Source organism: Pleurodeles waltl, chromosome 6 (genome assembly GCF_031143425.1).
Source record: "Pleurodeles waltl isolate 20211129_DDA chromosome 6, aPleWal1.hap1.20221129, whole genome shotgun sequence".
In the NCBI taxonomy this organism is placed as follows: Eukaryota; Metazoa; Chordata; class Amphibia; order Caudata; family Salamandridae; genus Pleurodeles; species Pleurodeles waltl.
The window spans coordinates 1,369,822,020-1,369,836,816 of NC_090445.1; the positions used below are offsets into that span (position 1 = coordinate 1,369,822,020).

At 44.2% G+C, this 14,797-nt stretch overlaps 1 protein-coding gene across 11 annotated transcripts in view; it reads left to right on the plus strand.

Moving 5' to 3' along the window:
* Positions 1-12,887, plus strand: part of ARHGEF10L (Rho guanine nucleotide exchange factor 10 like) — a 552,090-nt gene extending 539,203 nt beyond the window's left edge. For all 11 annotated transcript variants that reach the window (XM_069240675.1, XM_069240678.1, XM_069240680.1 and 8 more), the window contains 2 exons: positions 6,883-7,005; positions 10,318-12,887. In XM_069240675.1, coding sequence (XP_069096776.1) covers positions 6,883-7,005; positions 10,318-10,844 — 650 coding nt within the window. In that variant the 3' untranslated portion in view covers positions 10,845-12,887. The remainder of the gene's footprint in view (positions 1-6,882; positions 7,006-10,317) is intronic.
* The last annotated feature ends 1,910 nt before the right edge of the window (positions 12,888-14,797 follow it).

The window sequence follows — 14,797 nt, forward strand, 5'->3', positions numbered from 1 at the left end:
TGATTGTGAATAGGAGGGGGCTGAAATTGGGTGGACCCTCGTAACGCGGAATATTCATCTCATCAGGAAGTATTTATACGATTGCGGTTTTCATAGTAAAAACATCTACAGACCTCGGAGACAATTTAGGATTGGTCCACAAAGGAGTGTTGGAGCACAGCATCAGCAAAAACATTAGCAAAGCCAGCAGGCCAAGAAGCGAGACCTATTGGCTTTGCAAATGCATATTTCATGGATGGGGCTGGTAGTGTTGATGGTGAAAGACTGTCCCTGTGGAGGAGAAACCGAACTGCAACACTAGACAACCTTGGTTGGATGTGCAACTAAAATAACATTGTCCCGAGTAAGTGGAGGGGGATAGCTTATAAAGCGACACCTATCGGGCAAGTCTGGAACTGAAGCTGAACAGCTCCTTAGCCACAAGAGCTGGGCGCTGGCCTTTCAGTGACATTTAGTGGCCATGGCTGGAAGCGACTCTGAGGCGACACAGCTCCTCGGGAGCAAAGGCATCTGCTGTCCAAGACTGAGTGTGCTGCTGTAATATGCTGACAAAAAAATACAATTTCCACGAAAAGGCAAGTACTATTTTTAAAGTGCTGGCTGTATGGTGCGTCTGAGCGTGCCACTCGAGAAATGAGCAGGGTTTATCTGTGGAACACTGGCGAGATGAGATTTTTTTTTGATATTGTCAAATACATCGCTGGTCAAGGGCTATCATTTACAGTTGTTTGAATTAGCGCTATATTCCACTGCCACTGATATTAACGCTGCCGAGGGAAAAATACGATTCACTTGCCCCAGCCCTACTAGCCCTTTCAGGCTAGTGTACCTTTGCATTCAATGAGGCTGGTGGGTGAGAGGATATAAACTAGTGAAGTGATCGGAATAGTTTCATCGTGGCAGCGAGACCCGAGGTAGTGACCGAGGGGTCCAGAGTAAAGGGCCTAGTGTGGGCGTGCTGCACACTCCCCGTTCGCACATCCACAAAGCTTCATGGTAATAGAAAGAGGCAGCGCGGGGCAGATCTGCCACCATTGCACTAATCCGGAGTGGCACCAAAAACATGTTCACCGCCGCCAGACAATTCTCTTTTCATTTGGGTGCCCGGGAAGCGGTGAGGTATTCTGTGCTCGCTGGGAAAAATCACCCATGCGTTCAGCCTTTCAAATAGGTGCACGAAGAAAGCCTGCAACGCCCACGCAGGGAGCTCTGCAAGGCCACACGTGTAGGTTTCCATGACCCTGCTAATAACATCCATGTTAGACGGTCAGCAGCTTTCCAGGTGCAAGCTGTTGCAAAACAGCTGATAAACTGCTTTAATGAGAAGCTCACACTTTATGTAATGTGCTCTAATCCTTGCTCCCCCTCACACTCCGTCGTAGTATGTGCCATAATCCGCTCCCTCTCCAAAGCATCGGTGTAAACTGAGCCTTAAACTTCACCCTCTTCAACGTCACCAGCGTCACCTGATCACTCAACTGCCCCTTCTCCTGTTCCATCCAGACATGGACTGCTCCGCTCCCTCTCCAATCCCGCCAATGTGACCAGAGCCAAAACTGCTCCAGGCCCCAATGTGACCAGAGCCATAATCTGGTCTCGATCCCAAGCCATCCGTGCAACCTGCGCTATAAACTGCTGCCTTTCCAGTGTACCCCATGTGATCAGAGTCATAAACTGCGCTCCAGCCAAAGCTGTGCGTGTGACCTGCGCCATAAATGCCCCCCCCCCCCGCTAATATCCCCTGCAATATCCGTGGGCATAAACTGCCCCCTCCCCAGTGTGCCCCGTATTCCCTGAAGCATAAAGTACTTCCTCCCTAATATGGCCCGTTTCTCTTGAGGGGTAAACTGCTCCCACTCCACTCTCATACCCTTGTTACAACCGCTTCCTCTAACCTCACACAGGTCTAAGGTGAGCCACTCGCTGCCCCTTTCTGTGTCACCACTGTGCATGAGCCATCAGCTGCTCCAATTCCAAACTCTCTATGGTTTGAATATTACTTATTTGAGTACCCGCGGAAAGCAGTATTATTGAATGCTGCCAACGGCAGACCCATGTGAGTACAGAGTCAAAGCAGTATTTCACTGCCTTCGATTCAGCCTTTGTGTGGCTCATTCACGCCACAAGCGTAGCACGAAGCGCTTTTGTGGTCCGTGTAGTCCGATTTGCAGCAACCATTCCCACTATGTGCTGTTGAGTGTATGTTTTGTGTGTGACTGGTATAGAAAGCTCTGGGTGTCATGAAAAGGGACTGAACTATTCCTCTGCCCTTGTCGCTGTGCATTGTTCATGCACACATGCCTACAAGTGATATCGAGGAGGTTAAGGTTGGGAGGGTAGGGGTTACTGTGCACCATCTTCAGTCTAGGTGGGGAACACTTGACACCCGGTATTGTTGAGGCATTCCCAGGTTAGGATTCTGGATCTGTGAGCAGAGGAGGCTGATGATCATGTGGCAATGGGAACAACGTAGTCTTTATTGCTCTTTAGAACTCAATGTGATGAGAGTTTTTTGATCCGCTCTGGGAAGCCTTTGCAGGCATTGGTGGGCTGTGAAGAAAAGGAGGTCCCAACAACGCCTAACTTTCTGATGCTTGACATTGTCCTAAATGGTACCAGTCTTTATCTGGTGGTTATTCTTGGTATGAACAGAGCTTGTGGCTAAGGAAATTCACCCCAGCACTTGGGATGGCTTGATATGCAGTGCACAAGGGCTTGATGGATATGCACCTGGCCAGCAGGATCCAGTGAAGGGGAAAAGTTCTCCCTGCATTGGGAGAGTAGTTCAAGCCTGGAGGCAGAGTTCTGGATAAACTTGCGTCTGTGTGAAGGAAACAGGAGCATCAAGGAATAGTCTGTTACCATATTCAACGTAGTAGTAGTAGCAAAAGTATCAGAACATCCTCAGTACTAAAGGTCTGTAATCTGCTATAGCACCTCAGAAACCCATTTGCTCCACTTTCACAAGGCTGACAAAAAGAATTAAGTTTGAAAGGGACGAAGATGAATACAAAGCCTATTTCTCAATCTGGATCATATTTCTGACAACATATCTTGATTAGTAATAATTAGTAGTAATTAAGTGCTGTCTTGTGTCATTCGACATAACATAGGTTCTATCTGACCTATTCAACCGCACGGTTACCCTTGCACCTAGTTTTTCCACAGGTTGATTTAATGCTTCAACATGTGTTCCCAGTGGTAGACCTTGAATCACAATTTGGACATTGCTCCTGCACCAGGTGTACCGCCTTAAAAACTCACTGCCCCAAGCCAAGCTCTCTGAGAAAGCTACCAGATGGGCATAGCGTTTTACAAATAAAAGTGTCTGCTTGAGACAAAATGCAGCAGTGTCTTGGGGCTTGAAATATTAAGCTTCCTACTAGTTGCAAAACGTCAGATTCACAAAATCAAAGTGTTTTTTAACTGCTAAAAAGTTATTTTCAATGTAGTAAATCCATTTTAAGGGTTGGAACAAATGAGTTTACGAATGGAAGCCTAATCGCAGCTTGCAAGGTGTGTTCTATATTTGTACCTTCCTAATTGTAATTTGGATCCCTATGTGCAATGATTTGCAACTCGAATTCTGGTCCCAATTTACATGATGGGTTGGTAATGTACTCGTAAAAAAGGTATAGGTGATATTTTGACACCTTCCCCAGTGCAAAATGGGTGGCAGCTTCAGTGGGAGTTCGCAGTGGTCTAAGGGATCACTGCTAACTTTCAGTGAAGCATATCAGAAATTAAACCTTTTTTCTTTTGAACACAGTTTTTTTCCTTAAAGGAAAACGAGCTGTTTAAAAGAAAAGCTCTCATTTTCGGGAAACAATCAGAAAGAAGTGGTATTCTGACCCTTGCAGGCCATCAAGCCTGTCGTTTTATCCAGTCATAGTGAGTCGCAAATTGCGGCCTGCCTAATCATTCATTAGCTAGGTAGGTCCATGTCCACTGCCGTTTAGTATTTTGGGAACTGACTCATTAGTACATAGGTTGGTTCTCAAAAAAGGTTACTGGTCGCAAAATGTACAATTGATTTTCACGACCACTGTTTGGAGCCCCGCAAGTATCTCAGTATATCTGCCTCATGGTCTTTGAGGACTACTTTGTATGAGAATTGCCTCTTTGCAACTATATTGGAGGAAATTAGAAAATATCCCAAACATCCCTATTTAAACAGGCATATTTTATCGCTCTCTGTCATCGTGATGAAAGTGTTGAAAAATGGAACTCTGATTTGTATAATTTGACTTAATCTTGTGGAATACACATGAAATTATAGATAAATAAAAATTGACAAAATAATGACTTGGCAAACAATTTCCTTGGTTAAAAAAGTATAAAGGTGACAAGCGTGCCAGTGAGATGCTCAGACTTCTGGTGAAGGATTGTGACTTTCATGTCTCCCTTCACCAGCTTGGCTCCGTCTAACGTTGGTGCCAAACACCGTTTATTCAGAATAGCAAGATGCTTTTTTAACTACAAACACTGGTACACAGCATATGGATTTTAGAGTAACCTGAAGATGCAAATCTATTGTTACATGTAAATAACTATTTTCTTCTTTTACGTTCATGTCTTCTATCACTCTTTTGTCCCATCTTTATGACCCTTTTCTGGTGTGCAACTGCATCTGGTCAAATAATTAATAGAAAAGTGCCTTCTTGGCAAAATGTGACAGCCACGTATTACTTGCTTTCTTTTTTGTCTCCATAGCATTGTGCCACTTGCCCAGAAATGCACTTAAAAATAACTTGCAGTCGTAAATTTGTTGTGTATGATCCTATCATGCGTGGAAAATCTGCCACTGTGGCTGATTTTCCACAGTTGAGCTAGGCACAGGGTGTTTTAAAGTATATCCTTTGTACAGATAGGTGAAGCAATGCAAACGTGCAAGCTTGTAGCTATTCACATACCTTGCAAGTAGTTTCTTACCCTATAAATACATGTAACTGTGCTCACGTGAAAGACAGGAGTAAGTGGCGATCTGTGGTAGGAATGGAGCATCCCGCATTGAATGGGGCATATGTAACATGTTTCTCAAAAGGAAAATGTATTTTCCCTTTGGAGAAAAAAAAACCCTTTAATTATAAAGTTCTGCATGATGTAATCATGCAGATTTTCTGCCTAGTGGAAAATCTCCATGGTTTCATTTTGCTATTTGGAGTAAAGGAAATTTTGCTTGTCATAGATTTCCAGTAGTACCGCCACGATTGATTGAGAATCCTTTAAAAGTCTTAAACCCAACCCTCTCAGAGTACCCACTTAGTTCCTTTCCAACTTTTCAAGCACTGACTTTTTGAATCAGGTCCGCGCTCCTCTACCTGAGGCTTTGCATCCCTTTGGAGGAAATGAGAAAACGAAACTAGGAGTGGAAAGAAACCAGGGTGGCACAGCTGGTGGGTGGAAAAGTAAGTAAAAGCATACACGTCTTTTTCAATACTCGTAGGAAGGTGCATGCACCTCCTGGAAGGAGCAGTGGTCTAGTTGGTAAACTGGCAATTGTGGGTTAAGTAAATTTCTTCATTTAACCAAAATTGCATTATTCGGGATGGTCAGGCAGTAAAACATTGGAGCCATTTCAAAGAGACCTAACCTTAGTTTCCTGTTTAAGCACTTCAATTATTAAAATAATGTAGTTCTGCCCAACTTGTAAGCATTTGGAGGGGCATTTTGATCTGGCCTCAAGCAGGTGACCCCATCTAGGTTACTGCATTGTTGGTGGTATGGTAAGAGACCACGTTCATGGACACGAGCACCCTAAGATTATGTGTTTTGCCTTCATCAACCCCGAGGTGGCCCACACTAAATAAAACTCCATAATACATAAGTAAAAAATAACTACATTGAAGAACTGGACTTGCCCAAGCCGTGAAATGCATGTGAGCAGAACATCTTCTGAGCTGTTGCCCTAGCCAAGATAAATAACACCTATTGAAATTTTGAGCTAAGACTAGAAACTCTTGCAGTTTTTCTGGGTTTACTAAAAAGCGTACCTGCTAATCTGATGAGGTCTGTAACCCAATTTTTTTCCCTTTTGAAAGTTAATATCTTTTATTGGGGAAGTTTATTTATGAATTTAGGAGTAATTTGTGTTTTATTGTATCTGGTTGCAACCTGCTCACCACCTCAAATATATCCAGGGCCATTGGAATTATGCGGGAGGGGCAGGGTCAAATTATGCCACAGGGTTGAGTAAATTATGCAATAAGAAAAGGCAAATCATGCAGCATTATGCAGCACACTTTCTGATAGTGTTACTTCATTATTTTGTCATTTTTAAACTTGTTAACACTGCCTTGTTATTAGTTGCACATCATTAGTACCACTTTGTCGCCCAAAAATAGCAATAAGCTTCAGAAAGGTGATCAGTCAACCTTTGCAAAGGGCCTCCCAGTGCATGCCAACATGTGTCGCTGTGTTTTTACTGACTTTTGAACCGTTTGAGCTAGAATCAATTTTTTTAACGAAATCCTCAGATTATGCAGCCAACGATGGATTATGTGGCAAATCTACAATTGTTATGGCTGCAGAGTCACATAATTCCAGTGGCCCAATAAATCGCTTGGCTGTTTTCTGCTGTACTACAGCTACCACTGGAGAGTCCACAAAGGTGCCGCCTCCTATCTAACCACTGCTCTTGGTGTCCAGTGTTCGGGCCAGCATGCAGACCATGCAGTACCATAAACTATACAGCCACTAGGACCTGTGAATAAGCCTCCCCATTGTGAACCGCTCACAGTGCTTTCCCATGTCATCATGAAGAGTGATAACCTGCTCCGGATTCCCATCTCACAGCAGTGCATTGTGGCTCGTAAAGGGCTCCCTGTCTTTGCAGTATTTCTTGCTGTTCACTGTAACGCTCTTTGTATTTTCTCCACACAGGCCTGAAGGCACTGCGGGTCACCTGCTTGCTGATTTGTCAGGGGCTGCTGTGGGTTGGCACTGACCAGGGCATCCTTGTGGTGTTACCCGTACCTCGGCTGGAGGGGATTCCCAAGATCACAGGTGAGTATGCTTCCAGTCCCTGGCGCTCATGGACCGTGGCAGGCAGAAAGGCCCCCTTACTCCTTTGCCTGCAGCAGGACAATGGAGGCACAGCAGGTCTGCACTGCGAGCCATTTCTAGTGCAAGGACTGGGGGGTGAGGGAGTTAGGCAGGCCACACCAGTAGGAGAGCGGCGCTTTTACGTTTAAAAGGGACTTGAAGCAGGGCATGAGGGAGCCTAGCGTGTACACCACTCCACAGGTTTCCCTGCACAGTGCTTTGAGGCAGTGGTAATTGTTTCACTCATCTGCAAAGGGTCACTGAAAATGCCCTTTTTAAAAAATGGAATTTGAACTTCGCGAAGTTCAAAGGTTTGAAAAAATATATATTTTTGCAAGTCTTCGGCCTCGACAATCTGCACCCCCTTAGCAAACAGGCATGTGATCCTCAGCACACCTGCAACCATACTACCAGAGATTCTCAAACATAGGGAGCCAAGCTTTCCATGTAGGCTTGGCTCCCTATGTCTGAGAATCTGGTAGTATGGTTGCAGGTGTGCTGAGGATCACATGCCTGCTTGCTAAGGGTGTGCAGATTGTCAAGGCCGAAGACTTGCACAATATATATTTTTTCAAACCTTGTGAACTTCGCGAAGTTCAAAGTCTATTACCTGTATTAAGAAAAAGTACACTACAGGAAGGCTTCCCCTCCCCAGCATGCAGTGGTCAAGGAACTCCATGTAATTTGTTACTCTTTCTACCAGCCCGGGCTTTTAGCTATGAGTTACTTCTATTCCAAAGCTCATGGGTCTGTATCTAAAATGGAAAATGTGAAATCATGCGCTCCCAATGCAGTGTGTGGGTTTGCAGCTGGGAGTGACTGGGTGCTTCATAGGCGAGTTAAGACCTTTAGGATGATATACCAGCACATTGTTGTGGCCCATCCCCCCACTCTCAGCTTGGCTAGCTAAGTACAGGTAAGCTTCCCATTAATTTGGAGAGGATGTGGATTGAACCAAATACTTTGGGTCCCAGAAGTGTCATCACATACGCTCTGACCCTTCCTCGCCCCACCAGCACATTACGGGGTTGAGCATCTGCTCAAGTGGACCCAATGTACCTCTGGGCTTTGGTGCTGCTGCAGCTGCCGCACCAATCATAGCCGTGCAACTGCTTTGTCCCCACGTTAGGCTCCTGTTTGCTGATGCAAGTCTTGGTGAAAAGCAACCATTATTATTGTCCGCTCCCCTCTCGCCCCGGCACAATGGGGCATGAAGGGTAACACGTGCTGGGCCTGTGGTGCCAAATTGCTACCCCTGATCGATGTCCAGCTAACCTGCGGGAGGGGCAGATTTCTAAAGAGATGCCACATGTGCCAAGAAAGAATAGTGAAAGTAGAATTGGCTTTAGTCTAACCCTTATATGGATTGCTATTGCTTATTTTCATTTTTTTTAAACATAATTGAATACCTATGTTCTGCTCTGAGACAGCGAGGCTTTGAAACCTAAGCCCGCAAACCAAACGTGGTCTCTCTTGCACTCAAACTGTCGCTGTTGCCTTTGTTCATAAATAATTCAGGGTTGCTTTTAACTTCCCTCCTAAAACCAAACATGGGTGTGTGAACTGAGAAGGTACTGAATATTTTATTTTGTCAACCACAAAGGAAGGTTAAACTGTTGGTTTTCGGAGTGGAGCAGGACCTATCCTCCCTCTGTTCTGTGTCACAGCAGAGGAGCACGGACTCTGTTCATGCTCCATAGCAGGATGGGTCTAAGATTATGGTTCTGTTCGCAACATTATGATGGATGGGAGAGCGCGGCCTAAAACAGATCCCACACACAGGACAAGGGCCGACACTGCTTAATTTGTACAAATATAACTGTTAGGGTCCAAGGTATTCCACTGTATCTAGCACCACCCACAGCTCCGGACAATGCTGATGAATGCCAGTGGCAGCATTAACTACTAACCAATTAAAAAAATGTGACATTTTGGACTATCCAGTTCACCTCCGGATATAGGGATAGCATGGAGGTGCACGTTCTATTTTTTTTCAGTATATTTAATGAACACTTTAAAATATGCAGATTGCCACCATGTGGTGTAGTCTCACATAATGTTAGTGTTCAGAAGTAAATACTGGTGTCGAGCATCATCAAAAACTGTCACAAATTAAGCACCGAGTACTACCCGAATGGCATAACAGTTTCACAAAAATACTCTGAAATCCACACCCACAAGATTTTGGATTTCACAAAGGTTACCTAGATTACGACTAGAGACATGCGAATTTCGTAGATTTCCATTTGTACTTCTGGAAAGCATTTTTGAGTCTGCATTAATGACTTGCGCTTGTGGAAACTACACTGGCCAGATTCTGCGCGTGAAGGAGGATTCCGATCTCTCTGAAAATGAGTGTCTTTAAGGATTGGAATCGCAAGCTGTGAACTGATTATCACACCCACAACCATTCAAGCCCGCTGAAATTTATCCGGAGAAAGCGTTCAGTAAGAAGCAAATCATGCAATTATGCCGCAATAAATACTGACTGCCTCATTTTGCACTTCAATTCAGAATAGACATTATTTCATTTACCCCCTACACTCCAACCAGTTTTAGGGTTGTTCCCTTCTATTTCTAACCCTCAAATGTATTGACTTCGGCTCTGGAATACATCTCCATTTCCAGGGTGGAAATGGGCCAGAGAAACACTACCTAACATTATAGATGACCCGAGGCTCGAACAGGGTACACCAATCTGGCCCTGTAACGCTTGGGTGTATAAACTACCTAGGTTAGAACCCCACACTCTTCTGAGATGATAGTGGCAAGATGTGGTCCTGTTGAGTAAATCTCCTAAAAGCAGAGATGCTAGGCAGGTCCCACTAGAGCTTTGCATATTTGGGTCAAAAACCTAGGTTGTTTTGCTGGTGAAGAAGTTTGCGTGCTAATTGAAAAGCTTATATTTCAAAACGCCTTTATGTTTTATTTCCTTCTCTCTTTCATGTCTCCCTCTCACCCACTCTTCTCTGCCCTGTTCTCTTTCTAACACAAACCTTCACTGTTGCTTTACTCATTGTGCCCCACCCCTTTCCCACCACTCCATCTCCCCCATATGACTCGCTAATTTCCCTCTCTTTTTATTACTTTTATCACTTTCCCCACCATAATTACCCTCTTTTCTTATTCGCCTCATTATTGTGTGCTATTATTATCTCTATGTTGCATTCTTCCATCTTCCCCCATGCTTTTTCCCTTCTCACCTTTACCCCGACTCACCTCTACCCACCATGTTTCTCTCTGCTCCCCCTCCATTCTCTTCTTCTGTTGCAGGTAAAGGGATGGTTTCCTACAATGGCCACAGTGGTCCAGTGGAGTTCTTGGCTATGGGCGTGAGCACTCTAGCTCCTGATGCCTTAAAGAACAGCAAAGAGGATGACGGCAGTGTCGAGTCCATGGGGAACGGGGAAGAAAAGCCCTTCTGTGGACCCCAAGATTCACTTCTGGAGAGCCCTGCACCCCGCGACCTGCGCCGGAAGGGGATGTTGCTTCAGTACCGCCTGCGCTCTACTAGTCACCTGCCAGGCCAGGTGCTGTCTGTGCGGGAGCCGTCCGAGGCCAATGGGGCCTCCCCCGACCACAGCGAAGAGGACGGCTCCATCTACGAGATGGCTGATGACCCCGATGTCTGGGTTCGGTGTCGGCCATGCTCGAAGGACAGTCCTAGGAAAGAGATCACCTCTGTGGTCGTCATCTCTGGGGGACCTGGTTATCGGAACTTTCATGCACCATGGCATCAGCCTCCAGGCACAGCAGAGGACAGCACCCTACTCTTGTGGCAGGTGCCATTGACACTGTAGCAATATTTGCAATTTCCCTGATCCCACTTGCCTAGACATCCGATCGACCATGACTTACCGGGTCATGCCTTTGGTCTGTGGAAAACTAGTCAAAGCGGACGGTGTGGTGGTTTGTGCAACATGTGCTGCACCCAATCCGGATGCAGCTTTTCTCTAGCTCGCAACTTGTGTCCTTGAAGGCCATGCTTAAGGATACCAAATGCCTCCAAGCAAAAAGCACCACCTCTTCACTGTCTATACAGATATTTATTTGATGAATGGTGTCTTCCTGGGTCATAGTGCAAAATGTACACCATATCTCTGATCACCTGCCTGGTGCAATGTGTCCAAAAGCTTACTGTGGTTCCAATTTTTGAAGGGATGTGCCCCATCTATGTATAACTATTCTTGCGTCGTTGTCCCTCAATTGCTGCTCATGTGGTATGGTTGTTTCGTCATTGATATCACCCTTGCTCGTGACATCAGACAACAACCTTCTAAATCCTGAACATTCAACAAAGGCTGAGGAGGGCAGATATAATGGCATGTTTTCAGGATATTCACGTAAGATAAGTTTATATACAGTTTACTGAAATGGAACTCCGATACCTAGTGATTACACTAACAAGTGGATAGCCCAAAACCTGATATGGCTCCTGCCCTCCTGGACCTATGTTGGACATCAATAATGTAAGCCATCTTTTGGACACTGGTAATGTTACTCGCTTGAGGGCTGTCTTTGGTGTTTGCTGAGTCTGACTCTCTTCATCGACCTCCTGCTTTTTCCTTCTTCTCATTTGCGTTTCTTCACTCTTTCTACGGATCTTATCCAAGGTTTGTTTTTTCTTTAACACTATTTTTGTCTGTCTCCCTTTGCTATTCTTCTTCCTGAAATTATTTTATTTTCCCTTGCACTCGTTTCCTATGTTTGAAATTCGTTTAATGGTCTTCTGTACTCTTCAAAACGGTTTCTGAGTTGTAAAACTATATTTTGGAACAATCTCTGCATCATGTTCACTGCCTGTTCTAAATTCCTTCCTTCTACTGAACAGCAGAAGTGCTGAGTAGATTAAACTGTGATCTGATGATAAACCTACGCTGTACACCAGCAGAAAGCCACCCACGGTAGCCAATTGCTTTTACTGTATGCTTATTCTCCCATTGAAACTCTGGTACTCCTTCACTCAGAAGACGTGTACCCAACACAATAAGAGTGCAAAGCCATAGACAACCACATGAACAGATAATCGTGAGAAAAGCTTAATTTGAACAAGGGAACACGGAGCTGCCCCTTTGTGTCATTGAAGGTGCGGATTCCTATTTTGATGTCTAGATAGTATGCTTCTGTTATGAATGTATCTCCATCTCGTGTACATATATGGACAGGTGGGGTCACTGCTCTTAGTGGATCGCCACAAATGAAAAACCCGTTTACCTTCAGCCCTAGATGCCTTGGATGGCTGGTATTGCACTTGAAATCCTGGTTCTCTTCCAGGTGTGTGCAGGCAAACAGATGGTACGTGTGTAGATTCCCGTGCATGCAAATCCCAGAGCATCCGCCAACGATGCAAGAGGCTTACACTGTCAGCTGCTGAGGTCAGATAGATTTTTTAATGCCTGCATTTCTAATCCGAGGTGGACAGCTCCAACTGGGAATTTGGTATGCTTGCAAAATTTCTGATGTTCGTCCAATGCTGCTAGTTTTAAGGAAGAGAAAGTGACCTATCAGAAAAATCCTGACATGTAAGGACCCTGAAACTTCGGTACCAGCAACTTAGTGCATTATTGTGTCAGTCCATACCTTAATCTTTTTTGTTTTTGTTCTTAATCACAGCTTAAGTTTTAAAAAATAAGGGAAATTTGTGTGTGTGTCTTTTTGGTGGTGCTGAAGCCACAACTCCCTCATACTCCTATTTCAACTTCTGGGTTACCTATTATTTCTGCCATCTGCTGTTTTGTTCCTGAGTGTACATACTATATATTGTAAATGTATAAACGAGGTTTGTATATATGGTGCAGGCAAGGAGGCCAAGCAAGAATAAATCTTGGGAGTTAAAGAGTAAATTTTGTTTCTGCCGGTGTACTAAGCTGATTCATGGAGCTTGCTGGATTTTGAAAAAGAATGTAAGTGCCACCCTGGGCCTAAGCGCTGAGAATATGTAATGTTCGGCTTATGAGCAGAAAGCAGACTTGGTATGGTGGGCTTCAGCAGCGAGCACCACTCCGACACCTAGTATGCCACATAAGGTACCATTCACAGTTTTAGTTTGGATCTAAGGAAAACTGTGAGTGCTGATCCAGCCGACGTATTGTCCTTTTGGTGCTACCCTGGCAAAGAGCGTGCCTTGGGTCCTGAACTTGCGTAAGTAGCTACTCCTGTTGTCCTAAACTGTCAAAGCATATTTGTTTCAGCAGAAGTTGAACTGTCAGTGTCTACCCTTACAGTTCTAATTTGTCAAGAGCGCATCTTGGCTGTTGATTCTGTGTAGATATCATCACTATGACCTTAACCATTGAAATTAGCATCCCTTGTCACTTGATCGTGCATTAGGAGGACCCCATGACTTGATAGTGGGCAAAGCAACATCAAAAGCTCATGACTGTAAACGAAGGACGTATGACTCAAGGTTGCTTGCAAAACGCATCCCTGGAGGAAAATGTTCAAACCATGTCCACTTTAGTTCTGAGTTTGAGGAGAGCCTACCCAAAGGTAAATAAAATGTTTATGGAATATTCATAGGCTGAACTCCGTGGGCACAGATCACCAGCAGGTACCTGTATGGAAATGCTGCTAGAATGATTGGGATATGGAGATTCAGTGGTATACTCTTCCAGGCAGGCAATCTCAAATCTAATCAAACCTTTCATGAAGCTGGTGATCAAACATCTATGGTCCTGAACTTGTAAAACAGTGCCCTCTAGTCTTCCGCTGTCATAAATCCTTTCTAAGATAATAAGCTTAGCCATAAATAAATTCTAAAGACATCATTCCGAGGTTCAGGGTAATTTTGAGTCAAGTCAAATGGGTGTTTGTGTCTAAATAGGAATTTGAACTTGTTTGCACTGAGCCATGCATTTATCCCTGGGCAAATGTTACTTATAACATTTTTTTACCTGGCGGAATTTGTGCCTGTAAACTATGCAAGAATTCCTGCTTTGCAGCTCAGAATGTGAGAAAACACTAGTATTTGCTATTTTATTTGCTATTGTGACCTGCGAAATTAGAAAATAATACTCTCCGGTATCTGTATTTCCCAAGGTGGTACCACTGCACCTAAATTCAACAGTCGCAGAATGTGGCTGTGCTTTTTCTAGGTTTGTTCTTAGGGGATTTGATCTAGCTGAAAGTTTAAATAAACCATACAAACTTTCAAAATTGACCATAAACACTTGGAATCAGTAACTAATGAAAAGATAATTCTGACGGTAAAAACATTGACAATGGAACTGCCATGAAGCTTATCAAAGTACCTCTTAAAGTCAAGAGCACTGTCAAAAGGCAACTTGAGAAACAAATAGAAGAGTCTATGGGGCAAAATGTAATGCACGGGATAGCCCTATAATGGAACTTAAGCAATTATTGGGCTCAGGGTACCCCTGAAGATAAAAGATCTGCACAATGGTTACGCCTATACGCCTATAGCCTATAGGCCTACGCCTATAGCCAAACAGGTTGCAAAAGGACTTCCATGAATAGGGAGGGGCTCAGTCAAAGGGCACACTTAAGTCATAAACTTGGAAGTAGGAAACTTCTTGATTATCAAGGGCTTGGACAAGAAAAACCCCAAAAATAAAGCACCTGGTTGTAGAGACACTATGTGAAGAACACTGCACCTACTACTAAACACTTAAAAACTAAATCCTACTTTTTTGAAGAAACTGTGCGATCTACACCCTGATATTCGAAATTTATATAGCAGTTAAACAGGTGGGCATGATAACAGACCAACGCCCAACAATTTGAACAAAAGGCC